This window comes from Rhea pennata, chromosome 5 (genome assembly GCF_028389875.1).
Source record: "Rhea pennata isolate bPtePen1 chromosome 5, bPtePen1.pri, whole genome shotgun sequence".
NCBI lineage: Eukaryota > Metazoa > Chordata > Aves > Rheiformes > Rheidae > Rhea > Rhea pennata.
In genome coordinates, this window is record NC_084667.1 from 23,926,037 (window position 1) to 23,944,296 (window position 18,260).

Here is an 18,260-nt window from a genome sequence, read left to right on the forward strand (position 1 = left end):
GGAGCCCCTTGAAACTCTGAGCTCAGGGCCACAATCCCCAAATATTTGTATACACAATTTTGAGTGCAGAGGAACCTCTCACTTGCTTGAAATTGGGCAAGTTTGCAGGTTTAGGAGATCACGGCGCGATTTCTGTGATTGCAGCAAAGCTCTCGGTTTGAGACACCCCCCGCCCTGGCCCAACCGCAGGGACAGTGGCATGGCAGCCCCGGCCAGGGCCGCACGCTGCCAAACAGCTCCGAGAATGCGACGAGACGGCAGCTAGCGCTGTGGGTGTGCTGTGGTAGCACCAGCTCGGCCATCCCACGTGGCACCAATGCCCAGCCTCAAGGCAGCTGCAGTCTGCAGTGCACGTACTGTATCGGCCCACTTTGTCCTTCTCATAATTATCAGGTTTTTCTTTCCTTTTTTTTCCCCCAAGCTGAACATCAAATCAGAAGAGAGATCATAGAATGTTCTCAGACGTTCTCTGAGTTCGCTGAGTATTTTTCTAGCATTTACTTAGATGAAAAAATATCACAAAAGGAAGTATTTCATGCATTTGTCTGCCTTGATTCAGTTAAGGAAGTGCTCAGCATGAGCAGTCCCATCCTTATTCAGCCTAGTCCTTGTGCACTCTTTAAAATACCTTGAAGTTAAATCAGTGCTGAAGCGAGACCTTCGTGAAGTTTAGCAGCTGAACAAGAAAAGTAGTTTAGTTCTGTCTGCACAGGCAAGTGTTCCAGACAGCCCTCTGAGATATGAACCAGGCTTGGAGACATAACGACTTTACAGTAAGTGGGCTATTCAGCCTATTAATAAATGTTAACTATTTTGTGGTAGGTACATCATTTCTTTCTCCACTTTGAAAGAATTCACATTATTCATTTTCAGTCTCAAGACATAAAAAAAAGTGAAGATGAGCATTCTTCAGTAAATTTCTTTCATGAGTTGTTTTATTTGAATTTATAGCAGATTCATGAAAATAGAAACAGTGTTTAGAACCATTTTGTGATACATAGTTTCCAAGTTGAGATGTACAATGGAAACAGTTAAAATATCTAATGTGGATCTTTTTTCCACATTTGTACATTGAAGATGCTGTGAGAAGCAAGCAGGAATTATGCAATTTGCTGTAGAAAGAAAGATGAAAATATAACTAAGCATTTTAATGTCTGTGTAATTCATCAACCTATAAACAGTTTCTCAGGATGTTTTTCTCTAATTTTGTACAGAAAATATAGTCTGAGAGTGCTCATGCCAATACCTTTGACATTGTGATTTGCATGTAACTATATAAATATAATATACTTTGCTATCTAGAGCTTTACACATATGAAAAATTATGGTACAATAAAAATCTATACACGTGGTGCTACCAGCTCAGCAGCTGCTAACTTAAAGGATACATCTAAAAATATGATTGCTCAGCTTCTGAAATATAAAATAAAAGAGCAATCAGAAATGCTTTTTGTTTAAATAGTAATTTACATAAACATTCATCTCTTCATTTTCTCCATTTGCTTAGGCCTGGTAAAAGGATTCCCTTTGGTTTGTTGGTTGGTTGCATCTGTCCTTGGCAAGAATTGTGGTTTTAAACAGTCCCTTGTGTTTGTCTTAGGCAAAGGTTAATATATTTGTAAAAGAGAGTAAACGTTGGCTGGCTTCTGTTCCAACTTTGTGCTATTGTGCTGCTGAATGACAAGTAGCTGGTCTGAAAAGTTCTGCAGAATAGGAACACAAATTGCAGGTTTCCACATGCTGAAAGATATGACAGCAAAAATCTGGCATTTATACTGCATCCCAGCATAAATCACTGTCTAGATTTATACAGCATGCTTCTCAATGAAGCCTTATTATTCAAAACTTTTAAGAGCAGGTTTAGCTGCTCCTTAGTCACAACAGGGTAACACATATATATCTACAAGCTCATTTTATTTCCTAGAAAATCTGGTGAGAGATATGGTTAAAAAGCAGCTTTACAAAAGGAATTACAATCCGTTGCTAGAAGATGCATTTTAACCTGAGATGAGGTACACCGGTATGGCCACTGTTCTCCAGTACTCCTCTTTGCTCCCAAAGCAAGAAAGGGAGAAAAGCTGGTGTCAGTGGCTTTTGGTACCACTGACTTCAGGTTTTCACCCAAGGTGTTGTCTGGAGTGGTGAAGAGCACAGAGTGAGAGGCTGCAAATTACACGGGATGCAGGGGGTGGAGAAATGGTCTTCAGTGCAAAGTGAAGGTGCTGTCCTGATCTGCTGGCCTAACTCTTGTTATATGAACTACAAATGATGGCAAAGGGAGTAGAATGTAGAAATTAGTGAGTTGTGCAAAAGCAAGCAATGCTAGCTCAGTCCAAAAAAAAAAAAAAAAAAAAAAAAAGGAAAGAAAAAAAAGAAAAAATAGAAGGAGAGATACATTGAGAGGGAAAAAAAATACTTTGAAGTAGAAAGAGGCTTATTACTTGATTTGTAAATAAAACGAACCTCTCCCCACCCAGGTTATGAAAAGTAAAAATTGTCATGTATGGATAATTGATGGTGACAACTATGGCATACACGGTGTAGGAGGTAGCGTTGTTATTTGATGTGCCCTACATGTGTAGATAACGAGTTAGGCTCTCATGTTTGCCTACAAATTGTTGCTAAGCACATTGGATACCCTTTATATTGGTAATTCTGTTGTCTCTTGGTTTCATCTCTGTTTCCTTTTAACACAAATAAAAAATGAAATAGCCTACAACCTCCAGCTGCACCCTGCTGCACTTCAAGCAAATCTGGAATCAAATCCAGGCACTGCCTAAGGAAATGGATATTGTCAGTATGGATTTAATATGCTTTAATGTCTTTTATTTATTTATTTATTTACTAATTTTTGTCCTGGACTTCTCAGCCCTCATTACTGATATTGTTTTCCAAATTCCCCATCCCTGAAAAAAGAAAATTGGAATTGATCTTTGTTTCACCTCTGTTAACATCCCCAAGAAAATCCTGTTTCTCAAGTCCTACAATCATGTACTCGGTGACCTGGTGAAGTGCCACCTCCTCTATTTTTTTATTTCCCCATGTTCTGTATGTGCTTGATCCCAGGGAGAAGCATTTGTGACTTGAGGAAAGAAAAAGCTGCCAAAGAATGTTCAGACTCTGCAGAGTGCTGATAGAGATGAGCCCAAAATACTGACCCAGATCTAAATGTCCCCAAAGTCTGAGTGTGTTCATGTTGGCAGGATTTTTCCCTACCAAGAATCTCAAGCAAAGCTGACAAATACAATGAATGTAGATTTAGATCTGAGCAAATTGAACTCAGATCTAAATCTACAATATTTTCAGATATTTTGAAAATATCTGTCCAAGTGAGATTTAAAACCAGCCAGGAGGACCATATGGCTTGAAGGAACAGGGGAAACTTCTCCCACAGGCAACGGGATTAGTATATCTGTTTTGCTTGCTTACTGCCTCATCATTTTATGTGCATAAGGTCAAATGCTTTAATTAGGAATACAAGAGGGTTTTTAATTATTACTACTGGAAAACTGGTGCATTTTAGTAAGTTTTCTCAGTCAGAAAACAATTATCTCCCTTCAGTAGCTTTTGGTCCCTGAGACTGACTCTCTTCCCATAGTTCACCTCAAAGGTGTTAGTTAAAATTGAATAGCCCTTTCCCTGGGATGAGCTGAATGCCCTGTGGAGATTATGGAGGATACTCAGTACCAGGCAAGGTCAGGTCCTGAACTTCTGCCTACAAAAGACAGTTCCAGCGGCGGAGGTAGTATGAGTTCTCCAGCCACCTTGTAGAGCCACTGCTTCTTGTGCCTTGGACGAGCTAATTGAAGCTGAACCCACTGTCCAACTTAACACAAGCAACTGGAAGCCAGCAAGTGTTTAAACATTCAGAAACTGGAGGAGGGAAGGAACAAGTGATATTGGCCAGTGAAAGCTATAAACCAGATGATTATGGAACAAGACTACTTGGCTCAGAGATGCTTACTGTTTCCTCCACTTATAGTTGCCTCCTGAAGTGGATTATCATACTCACTAAATGCCCTAGTATTTCCCTCCTTCCTTTTCTTTGCATGACTCACAGCATTGTCATAAATCACATTATGCCTGTATGATTTAAAAAAAAAGAGAGAAAAACTTCACAAGAAGGGAAAAATAATCATAATTCTATAATGTTATCATATATCACAGAAAACTGTGTACATTTTTTCCCCATACAGGACATACTTCAAATAAAATAATTTTAACACCAATAAAGATAATGTTCCTTCTTCCCCACAGAAGTAGAATTGTTTTTTCACCCCAGTTTGGTACATAAATATAAGAAAATAGTCTTTGAATATTTACATCCAGGTGTTTTAAAAGTTGTTTCTTGACATATTTAATTCTCATTTTCTCTCCAGCCACGGGCATTCTTTCCAAATTTATATACTAATCTCCGACCATCCACACGCTCCAGGATTTCTCTTTTATAATAATATCTGTTAGAAGAAGCATATAGAAAGAGATTTATGATTAAATTCCTGTAGAGTCCTAAAAGGGCTGCACCAACTAGGGAATCCCCTAGCCATTTTAAAAGTCTTTATTTTCTATTGGTATAAGTAATACCTAAGATTATTCTGAGAGTCAAGAAAAAATCATTGTCTTCTTTTTACTTCACATTATTTATCTTCTGAATTTGAAATTCACCCCTTTTCAAGTCACAGAGTGTTTCCATATCTATCAGACACTTGCAAAATTTCATGTTTTTTTTTCTAGGTAAACCAGTATCTGAAATCAGACCAGGTAAGAACCTCAGTTTCCATTTAAAAATACATTGTGAACTTCACCTCAGCCCACTTGCCCATTTTTCCCTCCTACAGTCAAGCAGCTCCACTGGTGGTTTTGGGGGACCTACTGCACAGAAATGGAGGAGGAAAAAGAAAAGACAAACAAAAATGTAATGTAAAGGTCAAAATCAGTGTGAAAGACTTGATTGTCAAATAAAGCAAGTGGAGCTGCTCACAATTCATTTTGAAAAATTAACGAGGTTCTCAGTTCAGACAGTGACTCTTTATCCGCCCCAGGTTTCTGTGGCATCTTCTCAGCTCACCTCATAGCCCGGCTGAGTTTCTCATAGGTCATGCTGCTATTGTTTTTCTTCTTTCCCCAGAGCTGAGCCACAGCCTCAGATTTTAAAAACCTGAAGACACCTTCTGACCGGTCTTCCCACTTGATTAATCCTGGATTTTTCTCAGGATTGAGAAGAATATCTCGAATAAATTCCCAGAGATGAGTTCCTCGAGGGTCTGAAAGAGGAAAGGGGCAGGAGGAAAGAGTTTAAGGAGTTTTCTAGGGGAGCGTGACTTTGTTGTGCCATTTTGTTACTGTGGGTCATCCACAGAAAATGACTGTTCCGTATGGATGGCTCACCACTCCTGCACCGCAGGACCCAGGCTTTGGAGATATTCAGGCCTTTGGAGATAACACTGACCGTCCTTACAATGAAACCTGAGCTCAGGGCCAGCCTGTGGCGATCTGAGTCCCTTGGTGAGAGTGCAGGTAGGTACATCAGCAACGAGGGGAAGCCGTGGCCAAACCAGCCACTGCTTCATACTGCACTTGGCATTATTTGTACCCCAAATACAATGTTTAAGACTTCACCTCAACTTACTTCTCCATTTTTTCTGACATTCTTTAACAGCATGGCATGTAACCTGGTATTATGGAGGTAACTGAGGTATCATGAAACTGCCAGGACAACTGTGAAGCAGGAACTGAAGCTGTATGTATTTAAGGACAGATTGACAAAAGGCAAAGGAGGTGAAATGATGTTCCACGTTAGTGAATATTTTGTCTTCAGTCTATTGGACAGACTTGAAGAAGTAAGAAGGAGTAAAGCAGATAGAAGGACAGTGACAAAGCTGGGTAGTCACATTCATATTAGGAAAGGATATGAAAAAAAGATTGACTGAGACTAATTCCCAAACTAATTCCAAAAGAAGTGTGCAATGAGTTAATGGAAATCAAAAAAACCTGAGACATAGCAATAAAGGAGTGATATTTTTGTGTAAGTCTGTGAGAACTTGAAATAAAAGGATAATGTGAGAATCAACAGAAGTCAAATGTGTTACGCTTTGAAAAAAATTAAAAGCAAACAACAAAAAACAAAATTAGCCATTAAAATGGAAGGAAAGCGGGAAAATATGAAGGCAGTATGCTGAAGACTGAGATAGAGATTAAGATAACCCAGATATGGTCAAATATCAAAATGAATAATTTGCCTCTGTTTTTGATATGAAACATACTGAAGACAACGGTCTTAATTTTTCGTATGTATAAAGCTCTAGATAGCAAAAGCAGGTTCATCAGTGAAAATTACTGTATGGGAATAGAAATGAATATAAAAAGGCATAAACAGATCTCAAAGTTCAACATGCAGGCCACCAATTTAAGTACAACTCCATTCCACAGTTACTGTAGAGAGAGCATCAGAATGCCCAGGTTCAAGAGAATAAGGTGAAATAAATCTACTGAGAGGTCGTAGTTTATGAATGAAGAATAACAAGCACAGTGACAAAGTGGACCAGTAAAACAGAAGTCCTTTGGTCTGATTTCACAGCACACAAGGGTTTAGAATAAATTTTGAAGGAAACAAAGTAGGCGAAGATATGAAGGTAAACAGAAACTGGTCTACAATGCTACACAGATTTATTTAAGGCAGATTGTAGTCAACTGATCCATATTTTTCTTTGATATAATAATTATTTTCTAGAACTAAAAGAAAATATGCTATCTGGACATTGGTAAAATACTTGATAGATCACCATACAGAGCAGTCCTGATGACACTGGAAATGTATGGGATTAGCAAAGCACTGAAAGGTGACCTTTTCTATATGCCAAGTCTGCTATGGAATTTTTCTCAGGTCTTTCGTCCAGTCCTAGCTAATCCTTACATTAGCAATCTTGTAGTACAAAAGAAATAAAGGGAGAAAGGGAGAAAGAAAGGGAGAGAAGAAGGGAGTGTGGGAGATAGAGAGAGGAAGAGAGGAGGGAAGGGAGGCAGAGAGGATGAAGAAGGAAGGGAGAGAGGGAAGGAAGCAGGGAGAGGGAGAAATGGGGGGAGAGAGAGGAAGAGGAGGAGAGGAAGGAAGAGAGAAAGAAAGAGAAGGGAGGGAGAGAGAGAGGAAGGAAGGAAGGGAGGGAGGAGGGAAAAAAATGTAAGTTGAATGCAGATAGCCAGCTCTGAACAGGCAAAGTCAGAGAGCACTGGCAATGTGAGGGATGATAGGAAGAGAAGTCAGGAACAAACAGGCAATCTTAAGGATCTACTGAAGCAGGATGAAATTGAATACTACAAAGTATAGCAAAGGACGAATATAAAAGATTTCTATTTTAAATCGGGAATGACGCAGGTTGTAAAATACATATGCAAGACATTTTCAGTATAAAAGTCACAGTGAAGTACATTAATGCAAATGCACTTAGAAATCACAATTATAGTAGCCTTTTGTCAGATTTAGGCGGGATGAGAACCAGAAGAGGCAACAGAAAAGGATGATGAGGGGAACACCAGAGAAAGAGTGGAAGCAGAGAGGAAGGTGGCGATGCCAGTGGACGGGTGGTGCTGTGCTTGGGGAGGTGTGGCAGGAGCAGTGCGCCCTGCACCTCGCGGTGGCACTCCTGGACCTTCCAGGTTTAGACCTGAGGGCTCCTTTGTCATCCCTGAACTCCAGGTCACCAGCCTATCCCACCACTGGGCAGCAACAACTCACTTCTGGTTCTCTTTTCCTGTAACTTCTCCATGACAAAAACATATACGATTGCACTGAGACAAAAATTGTGTAAGTAATAGTGCCAGAAACAATCAGGTCCTTGGAGGATTTAATCACAGTAACTTCATCTAACAGTCTTGTTTTCAAAATGAGCTCAGAATGCCTCCTTTTCCCTCCTAAAGGGGATTTACACTTAATATGTTTCTTTTCCTTCAACCAAATAACTATTAAAACCAAAGATGTAGACTTACTGTGCTTCTTGGTGTGGGACTTTGGGGTATGCTCTTGTGTTTTTTTCACTTCCAAAAAATCTGCAGAGAAGGAAAATGAAACCTATTTGTAAATTTGATTAAAGGTTTTCCATTGACTAGCAGGTTGAAAGAAATAAAACCACAAAAAAGAATGAATATCTCTTTTAAAGATAATCATTTTTCAGAAGGTAATCTAAGTGAGGAGGAAGGGGGAGAGTTTTGTTTTCTGTGCTACATGTTAATCAGCGCACTTCACAAAGAGACCATTGATGAATAAAGAATGAATGCAGAGATAAACATTTGGCTTTTGAAACCTAAATTAGATTAACAAATACCGCACCCCATGCTATGTGTGTGAGAGAGAAAAATAAGAGGATCACGTCTATAAAAGGAATCCTGAACTGTCCCATTATGTCTTAGTCTTTGCAGAAGCATGTATCTTTGGGGGCTTATTTGTTTCTGCAGAGATGATCTAATGTGAAATGTATGTGCTGATACGATGCACAGAACACCTACCTGACTAAAACATAATGATCTGGCAAAGCACTGTTGTTTTTTTGGGGGGGGAGGGTGCGGGAATAGGACTGCACTAGCAGGAGTTGTTTGGCAGCGGGATGTGCAGATCTTGTTGTATGGCTCCGAGCCACAGAAACATGCCATTTCTCATCAATGGAGCCTTTTCACCTGCAGCCAGCCTCCAGAGGAATCGGATTGCTGGCACGAGTGCTCCTTCAGACAACAAGAAAAAGAAAAGTTCCGTCTGTTCGTCCCTGTCACCTAGTTTGCAGTCTGCACGTTTCGTGTTCTCATCCTAAAACAACCGCAGTCTGGCTCTGCTATTGCCATTAATTAATAGCTTTCACTCCATCAGTCTAATGGGCTAGTTCTGAGAAGTAACCCCTCCTGTGTTTGCTTTTCTGCGTGTTTAGTGCCTGAATTCCACAAAGCAAAGCTTAAGGTAGGTCCCACGCACGTTTTCCCAGCTTCTATGAATGCACAATTATCATCCTTTTTTATGGAAGCCGGGCATTTGCATGTGCAAATGACTCACAGGAAATGTTCATTTGCGTAAAAACTTGTCAGATTTGCACAAGCAACTGCAATGACTGCATGTGAAAAGGTAGATGCAAAGCCATTCACACACTTGTTTTATTCATACCTAACTGGATATATAAACTGAACAGGTCAGAGATGATAGGTCTAACCCCACTGTTCTGAGCCTGACAGTTACTGTCCTTGACTCCCAAGCTGCAAACGTGCCCTGAGTCATTTCGCCTCCTCACTCTCAAAGAGCAGGAACCAGTCTGAACCTCACTCAGCTTGAGGGGGGACAGGGAGGAGGAGTAAAATGGGGCTTATTTCATTGCCTTTTCTCAGATTATGATTCCCCTGATGCTATTAAAAGTCCCTGGGAACTTCACCTAGAGAGGATGGCAGGACCAGGCCCTTCATTTGCCCTCTTACTGAAATCTCCCTCATTTTAAAACCCCACAATCTGCTTGCAAATGTTTGCTATGCTCCGTCTAGTTGCAGATTTATTCTTGGAAATTCAGCTGCTTTCTACCTAGCCAGTGATTTATTCTTGATTTCAGCTGTGTAAATAGCCTCCCATTCTGCCTCCGCTCTTACTTAGAGACCGGTTTCAAACACGCAACGTTAGGCGGCCGGGGCCTGACAGATGAAAAGAGTTACGATGCCGTTTCAACAAAGCTGTCTTGCAAAACTGGTGACAAAAGGTTGCGGAGTATTTGCATATGATTCAGGCATGAGCCATTTCTTTACGGGATATACAAATTTAGTTTTTACAGGAGGCTGTGCCCTTGGCGTGCCACCCTCGCTCTAGGCTCAGCAAGCCAGTGGGTAAACACACGGAGCAGGAGCTTGACAGGTCCCCGGGCCCGCCGGAGAGCTCCGAAATCCTCGCAGCCATTTTATGAGAGTGGGTGGAGGCAGCATAGAAAGCAAACAAGGTGCCTTTTTTTAAGGTTTTGGTGGCTTTTTTTTTTTCTTTTTCTGGTTAGTTTTTTATTATTATTATTATTATTATTATTATTATTATTATTATTATTATTATTATTATTATTATTATTATTATTATTTAAGGCTGAGTGCATTAGTTGAAGCCATATGTCACCTTGGCAAGGCTGGCTGTGCTCAGGGGTCAGGACGCAGGGCGAACGCAGGTGCAGAGGCTGCTCCTGCCGCCGGCATGCTCGCCAGCGCCGGGCAGCCCCACGGGGCCGAGGGGCTCAGGCCGAGGGTTGCAGAGACGACGCCGGCGAGGCCGCAGCCACGGCTGCCTGCTCCCCTTTCCTGTCTTCCTGCAGCTCCCACCGTTTGCTCCCTCTTCTTGTTTGCTTAAGAGCCTCCTGAGAGGGTCCTGCCCCTTCTCCCCCCCAGATCTCTGCTTCCTTCCTTTCTCCGCAGCTCGCTCTCACCCCTGTCCTCAGCCCCTGCCACCACGGCCTCGCCTGCAGAGCGCCCGGACGCACGGCGTCCTATCTGCGCCTTCACCTGGCCCTACATCGGCAGGCAGACTACCCCTCTCTGCGTCCCCGGGACAGCTCTCCGCAGAGGTGGCATGGCAGGTGGTGGCCTCCCTGGGACGCTCGTGGAGCCGCTGTCAGGCGAGAGAGGCTCCAGCAGGAGTTCGGGGGTGCAGGGGTGCCGGGGCTCCCCACCTGCCCTGCGGCCCCTCCGCCCCGGCCTGGGGCGGCCCTGAGCCTGGCCACGGGCAGCAGACCGCGCGCTTGCTCCTGCGGAAACGCGGCCCCGTCAGGGGAGCGCCGTGGCGCTCACTCGCCCGTGTTCGGCTGCGCCACGGAACAGCTCCTGACAGAGCTGGAAGATCTCGTCTCTGACACTGATATCCTCCCCTTTGACTCAGGCACTTTAAAAGGCATGTGGAGGATGCAGACTGTTTGATCTTCTGTGTCTTGACAGAGTTCTCTGGGAGAAGCACGTCTTTAAAGCAAGCTACGGGAATAAGGATAGCTAAGAGAGCTGCCAGAGTCAGTCCTGCCTGGTGTAAAGGGCCCGGAGGCTCAGATTCAATCCTGCAACAGAAGACCACGGGGACGATGACACGTCAGCAGCCCTGGGACAAGCGACAATCCATTAACAAAATAATTCCCAATTCCTTACCGGGAGGCTGGTGACTTGGTGTGGACATGGAGATCTGAGCGCGACAGAATGTTTTGCTGTCCAACAACTCTGGGAATTAAAAAGAAGACATGTAAAATAACAGCCTCCAACAACAGTATAGAAACAGCTCGGAAATGCATGAAGTACTGTGATGTTAGTTACCTACTGTGCTACCATAGCCACTGTCATACAGATAATTCTCGTCCTTCCAGGACACCATTAATGATGGATCTGAAAGTAAAATATCAAAAAGATGTTTTAGATATTTAGAAAAGATATCCAGTCCTGAAATCTCAGTCCCTGGTGATTAAGACAGTGCTTTGGGGCAATGGAAATGAAAGTATTCTCAGATATCTAGGGGGAAGGTTTATAGTGAGTATTTATTTCTGAAATGGTAGGACTCGAAAGTCCCCTCTGAAACAGGGCTTCGTGTGTCAACACACAATGAGAAACATCAAAGTCTAACCCCAGATGCTGGGCCATTTTATTTCAGGCATGTCAAGACCTCATCCTTCACCTATAGGCCATCTTTATGATTAAGGAGAAACACTTTTTAGAGACCTTCTGGTCAAATGGATCAATTAAAGCAGAACAACGTTGTACCTGTACATTGATCAGAAGCTGCCAAAAATACTCACGTTTGTATAAATACAATCAAAAACACTCAGGTATGATTATGTTTGGCTGAGTTACTGCTTATGATATAGGAGTTTAGCAGGCCTGCTAAGTAATAGCTGTGTGTTTGGGCACCGAGCTTGTGCTCCTACAATAGCATGCACCCTCCGCTTGTCTGGACACCTGATCTGCCAAATATTGTCTCTGAAAACAAGCCTTATCCAGCAGGAACACGAGGAGACTGCCTGTCTCTACGTTTCAGCCTTTTTTTCAGAGCCCACGTCTTAGCAACCTCGGCAGCCTACCAGGATGAGGGAGGCTCCTTCTCCGAGGCACCTCTTTCCGCGGCAGCGCAAGCGTCACACGCTATGAGTACGTGTTCGTTCAGCCGAGGGGCATGAAGAGGCGGCTCACGAGCGCAGCCGCACACGTAGGAGCTGGGACTACCAGCACAGAGAGTGGTCAGGCCATGGGCATGGGCTTGGGAAGCGGACCTGGGAAACAGTCACGCTTAAAGAGGAGGATTGAACTGAGCTTAAGTTCTCTTCTCGGTGAACCAAAATCCGGGAGGAAGAGGATTTAACTAAGAGCACAAGGGGAAGAGGACTGTCACAGGAAAACTGCAGATTTCATCAAACCAAATTACTAGCTGAATTGCAGTTTCGCTTGAAATACATAAAGAAATGTAACGTTTTGATTTTTCCATTCAAAATTGTTTTTGTTTGGAAATTTCCTCATATTTCAAAGCATGAGCACTAAAATATTTTTTCTTTTTTTATTTGCAGAGCATATTGTGAAGAGAATTGTTTTGAGTTGGAATCTGATGAATGAAGTCCTCTACAAAGCTGTACTCACTGACTGCTGCAAGCTACACTAACTCTCAAGGTAAATGCTTGCAGCAGTATTGCAGAGGTCTCCCAGCTCAAATGATCAAGCGCAAAGTAGAATATGGTGGTACTACCTGAAATCGAAAATTCAGTAGACGTTCACTGATATTTGTGTTATTTATTTTATTCTCTACGATATGCTTTCCATTGTAACTAATGCTACTTTGACCTCTCTCTTGAAATGGGTAATTTTCCCTTATGGTCACTGTCAGAAGTCACCCAACTATTATTTACCTGTTTGTTCTGTCTTCACAGTGACATTATGAGATTGGTACATGTCACTTCCGCACTGACCTGCAAGAGGACAAATACAATGTATATGAACACTGAAAAACCAAAGATACTAACTCCAAGTGGAGACTGCTACAGTTGAGCCAGAGGGCTAGTTCTGGAAGACGGCACACACCCCTTCCCCTGGCCCTTCAGACTCCTGCCCTATATCTGATATAAGCAATACAGCAATATAGCTAATTAAGTGTGAGCCATATAGCAAATATAGCGGATATGATCTGCCAGGTAGGTTTCTGGAGAACATAAGTGACTTCGGAAGAATGCAAAATTCAGACTACTGTATGTGCACCTCTGTCCCTGCATGGGCTGGTGTCTACTTACCGTTCCATTTTAGATGCTGAAGGTTGCTGTAGAGCAGTTGCCCTGCTGTCCCTGCTGCCTGAGTGAATTCCTGCAGACTCATGCTGCACAGGTGTTCCCCGTTGATATCGAACTCCTGGAAAGGTATGCAGTTGGCATCCAGCTGGTTGGTATCAAGGAGATGCTGCAGCCACTCCCAGACCTGAAATTTGGTCCAGTACTGTGGGTGGATTTCATGCCACTGCGTTCCATAGAAACTGCTGGACACTGGAAAAGAAAATGTTGGGTGTTTACCGGTTCTGTTAGCATCATGGGATTTGGCCAAGGACAGGAAAGGTGCATAGTTAAATTGCACAGCCTGGACATCGATAGATCTAGATTCTTGTCTCAGTCCTTAACGCTAGCTTGCTAGCTACTGCTGGAACAGATTTTTTATTTTTTCCCCCTTCAATTTTCAGATTGAAAAATGTGAGTTATTATATTATCCCTTTCTTATCAGTATGTTGAAAGAGTAGGAACAAATTTGGTAATGTTGGCAAAATACACTAAAATTCTTTGCTGGAAGTTGCAAGGCCCCCGTGCAGAAGTATAGCCACAAAGGTATGCTGATCCTTGAGTGGGAAAAGAGTTTCAGTGCTTCAGATAATGATGGAAAAATCTTGAAAAATCCTCATAATGTACAGTAGAAATTTTGTTTGAATAAGTATTGAATAAAGAATGACTGTGAACAATGGGATTGAGCCAAAGAACAGTAAAAACAAAAGCATTCTCATATTGCTGTGAAGTAAAAATCTGTGAGTATTGCGCCCAGTGTCATGAGTTCTAACAAATGCACATTATCTCTGTAGTCAGTTAAGGTGATTTCTGAATACAGTTGTAAAATTCATTCTTAATTATAGAAATAGCCTAATTTTCTACTCAGATGGTCTGAATCTTTTCTTGGCCAATCTTCCAAACAGCCCTCAGTCGTATGTCATTGCATGACACTAATTTACACGTACAAATGGAAGAACCTGCATACGCGGAAAGAAAGTGTACCTGGGGATAGGAAAACTATATGACATAGGAGCAACAGCAGGATGACTTAGTCTGGCCTCACTGGAGGGCCCGCAAAAGAAGGCCAGTGTTGTTCATCCCTTGAGAAGAAGGACAGAGGAGTGGGCCAGGCAGACAGTGCTCTGCAGGGCACGAGGGGCCAGAAGGGTTTCAGGATGAGGGAATGACGGCAGACAGCAGCGTAGGTGGGGAATTACAGGAAGAGGGAAGGCTGCCATGGCTGTGCTCTGCAGTTGCCATGCCCCAGGATGTGTCTTCTCTCCATGGCACATATGTCTTCTCTCCATGGCATTGATCCACTCCCTCACAGTCTCTACCAAGAAAAGGAGCACCTCCACAGCTGGGTACTCAGCTCCCTGGGTATTGCTAGAGGACCACGAGCAACAGAGTGAGCATATTTTAGGAAATTACCTCCCCTCAGCTAGACCTCAGGTCTCCAGTGAGATACTGTACATGTTGCTAGTTTACAGGTGAGCACAAAAAAGCCCCACATTTACTTAGGTTTCTCTGTCACCACTGGCCACCACCAAGGTCTGTGTCAGTAGCTTAGGGAGAGTTTGCGTGGCTGTTTCTCACCCTGCTGTTGAAGGATTTGGGGAATGAGTGCAGATAGTTAGAGTATGCTGGAGAATAAAAGCATGATGGAGCCACGAAGTATTCCCTGAGAAAGGGGCTGATAAGCATTCCCTTCGCTTTAGAAAGACAGAAGATTTTCAGAGGCCATTGGAAGACTTCTGATGTAAATGAAGGGCCTTTAGTGAGAGGAAAGAATAGCTAGATAAAATGAAGCAAAGAGGTGAATACAATAGTAGAGGCTGCCCACGTTTTCAGTTTCCTATGGCTCTAAAATGCAAGTAAATCCTGAGGAATTTCACACTGGGATTCTTGCAAATAAACTCCACTAATTTCCCTTTGTGAAATGCTTTGTAAATTGAAATTCAGGCATCATTTTTCCTATGAATTGATAAATGGCAAGACAGTAAATTTATTAAGTGCACACTTATGTGTTGCTGTGTATTTAGAAATTACAAATAAAAAAGAATGAAAACTTTCTCAGTAAGTTTAGCTACAGCATAATGTGTATTAAAGGATAATTACAGTGTGTGTTTTACTGCTCGAATATTAAGATTTACCCATTGAAAAGCATTGTTTTGGGTGATGAAAAGAATTCAGAATTATATCCAAAACTATATGTATCTTTACATCTATAGCTATAGTTTTATATGGAGAGAGAATATATATATTATAAGCGTATTATTGTATATATATATATGTGTGTGTAAACACACAACTATGATACCTATCTCAATATATCAATAATCAGAAGATAGTAATATAAATTTCACACTGTGTCACAACATGTAAATTATTTTAGGCATAAAAGTCATCACTATCTGGAAGCCATTAGATGGCATATATAGTATTGAAGAGAGAGTTCTGCATGTAAGAAAAAAGTTCATGGATCACAAGCTGTTTAGTGCCCTAATGCCAGTACAATTACATAGCTATCTAGTGATTTCAGCTGAAAAAGCAAACACAGCGAAGGAGCAAAAGGACTACTCCCCTGCAAAGCCGGAGGGGTGATTAACGTTGAAATACTGTGTTGATTCAGAGAGGGCATGAGGAGTAAATGTAAGAGAAAGAATTCTGGACTGAGAAGAGGGAAGTTCTGGCACTGTCGTCGCTACCAAATTCACTTTAAGAGAAAATAATGAAATGAAGCATAGCCTGATTTTTCTCAGAAACGTACTGTTGAGGGGTTAGTTTTTACAAATAAAACAGCAAAGAGAATTTTTCCTACCAAAAGCAAAACTCCAGTAGGTTAGGCTAGAAGGATCACTGAGAAGTGCTACTGGTGCGTATTTAAAGATGTGGTGTTCCCCCCACCAAGAAAAGCACAACTCGGAGCTCTGCGTTCCCCCTACCGTTGCATGTAGAATAGCCGTCTGTCCAGGAAGGCTGCTGATGGAGTAGGTTGCTGCTGGAATTGATACTCATTCTGCCAGCTCCTTCCAAAATCATGATCTGTAAGTGAATCAAACAGCTTGCTTAGTGAGCCGTGCTGAGTCCAAAAGGTAAATGGCAAAAAAAAAAAAAAAAAAAAAAAAAAAAAAAAAAAAAGAATTCTCCGAAGGTGAAGTGTGCAAGCCAATTCCATTTCATTTGTAGAAGATAAAATAGAAATCAAGAACATGTTGCCACAACGCCTTTTCAGCTGCCGCAAAATCTCCTTATGATAAACATTACCGTGTTTGATTTGCATATGCAAGAAGCAAGTTTCTGCAGCTGCCCATCTATAAATGAATAATCTGTAATCAGAAATGAAGCCTAATGAAAAGACAAGGCTCCTGACAGCAATACAGGAACATTGCCAAGGTTTATGAAGTGAAATACAAACTGATTTGACTTTTTTTTTAATTTTAAGTGAAACTTCAAAAGTTAAGAAAAAAAGTGGTTTAAACATGTTTTTTTCCTTTTCTCTTTTTTTCTTTTTTTGAGGAGGGAGAATGGACTTTAAAATTATTGCAAATTAAACTACACAGCTGACAACAACTACTGTTCTGACACCTCTTCACACGGAAGGACCCACTCCACAATGTTACAGGGAGGTAATGTGACAGGGAATATCCTGCCAGCTGACCAGATCCTTATCTGATCCGTATCAGTAGTGTCCATAATCTGTTCTCACTGGCCAGTGTCACAAATGATACGTTTCAAACTACAGAAAAATCAGAAGGTCAAGTTAAAAAATCTTGTAAATGAGATAGCCGTTGCCACAACAAACTATTTCTGAGTGACACTACTGCATTCTCAGTTTTCAGTGACAAGAAGTTTCCTTTCAATTTGCATTAGTATTAGCACCATGAGTAAAACTGTCTTTTTTATTCTTTTTTATTTTGGTTATACATCTCTGGTGCTAAATTATTTATGGGATATCACAGAAAAATATGTCACACATTTCTTACACATTTATTCAGCCCACTGAATGTATACAAACATTGTCTTCCAATGGTTTAAAGTAGAAAAGTTTAAAAATAAGTATTGTAAACATGGTATTTTTTGAAATTCTTAAACAATTTGGAAAAGTATTTTGCTAAATATTCTAAGGGCTTCAGGACATTATTCTTATATAAATGCACAGAAAACTTATTTTAATTTTTTCTAATCTGAAGGCCATAAAGTCTATAAAAATGAAACTTCAGACATCAGGAGAGCATGTGAATACAGCTGTGACTTCACATGGGAATTAAAGCGAAGCTGAAATATGAAATGGACTGTTGAAAAGAAAATTGCTGGTCTTGGCCTCTTGTCCACTGAAACCGATCAGAAAACAGTCATCGAGAGTGCCGTGCTTAGAAACAATCCCAGTCTTGGTTTTAAAGAACAGCCTGAAAACCACCTAGGCTGGTATTTTCCTCCATCATTTTTGAATATGTTAAGTCATTTTTAAAACTTACAAGTTAGCATATTTTGAAGGGAAATGTATATGTGTATGTATATATAAAAATATACTATAAACATAAATAACTATATATGTGTGTGTGTGTGTGTGAGTTTCTGAGAATTACTTTAAAATCCAGAGCCTTAGGAAGGACATCTCAGGGAATGGCCCTTTAGAGTATGATCCAGCTCAGGGCCCTTTTTGTAGCTATACAGAATAGCAAAATCAAACTGTGGACGTTTTAACATTTGCTTTCCACCCTTAATTCAAATAAACCTGTGAATCAGTGACTACCAGTGTGGAGGATTTCCCATAGCAGGCATGAGGGAGGTATAAAATGTTAACAATGAGGAGAAATACTTAGCATCCTTCTCTGACCAAATAAAACACGAGAGTCGTTTCGGTCGGTAAATTTATGTAGACTGTAAAAGAAGGCAGATTTTGGCCCCAAGTTAAAGCCAAATAACTTGGTATTTTGAGGGAGAAAGTGTCAGGAAGCCTTTTACTTTATTACACTGATTTTAAAGATGTTCATTGTACAA

At 41.4% G+C, this 18,260-nt stretch overlaps 1 protein-coding gene across 3 annotated transcripts; it reads right to left on the minus strand.

The window, feature by feature from the left end:
- Positions 1 to 4,357: 4,357 nt before the first annotated feature.
- EHF (ETS homologous factor) lies at positions 4,358 to 16,301 on the minus strand. Of its 3 annotated transcripts, XM_062577297.1 has the most exons (9): positions 16,202 to 16,301; positions 13,242 to 13,487; positions 12,864 to 12,923; positions 11,290 to 11,358; positions 11,128 to 11,196; positions 8,808 to 8,819; positions 7,984 to 8,031; positions 5,069 to 5,264; positions 4,358 to 4,457 (listed from the first exon to the last, which is right to left on the minus strand). In XM_062577297.1, exons 1-9 carry the CDS (start codon positions 16,296 to 16,298, stop codon positions 4,358 to 4,360), a joined length of 897 nt encoding a protein of 298 aa, XP_062433281.1. In that variant the 5' UTR covers positions 16,299 to 16,301. The 3 variants fall into 3 exon arrangements, with proteins under 3 accessions (XP_062433281.1, XP_062433279.1, XP_062433280.1); XM_062577295.1 differs by lacking the exon at positions 8,808 to 8,819 and having other exon boundaries at positions 7,984 to 8,043; positions 16,202 to 16,298; XM_062577296.1 differs by lacking the exons at positions 8,808 to 8,819; positions 11,128 to 11,196 and having other exon boundaries at positions 7,984 to 8,043; positions 16,202 to 16,298.
- Between the last annotated feature and the right edge of the window lie 1,959 nt (positions 16,302 to 18,260).

Coding starts and splice junctions, on each gene's coding strand:
- EHF (XM_062577297.1), bottom strand. CDS start 16,298: ATGATTTTGGAAGGAGCTGGCAGAATGAGTATCAATTCCAGCAGCAAC. Junction 12,924..13,241: donor TCAGCATCTAAAATGGAACG/GTAAGTAGACAC, acceptor GTCCTCTTGCAG/GTCAGTGCGGAAGTGACATG. Junction 4,458..5,068: donor AAACTCAGCCGGGCTATGAG/GTGAGCTGAGAA, acceptor TTCTTCTAACAG/ATATTATTATAAAAGAGAAA.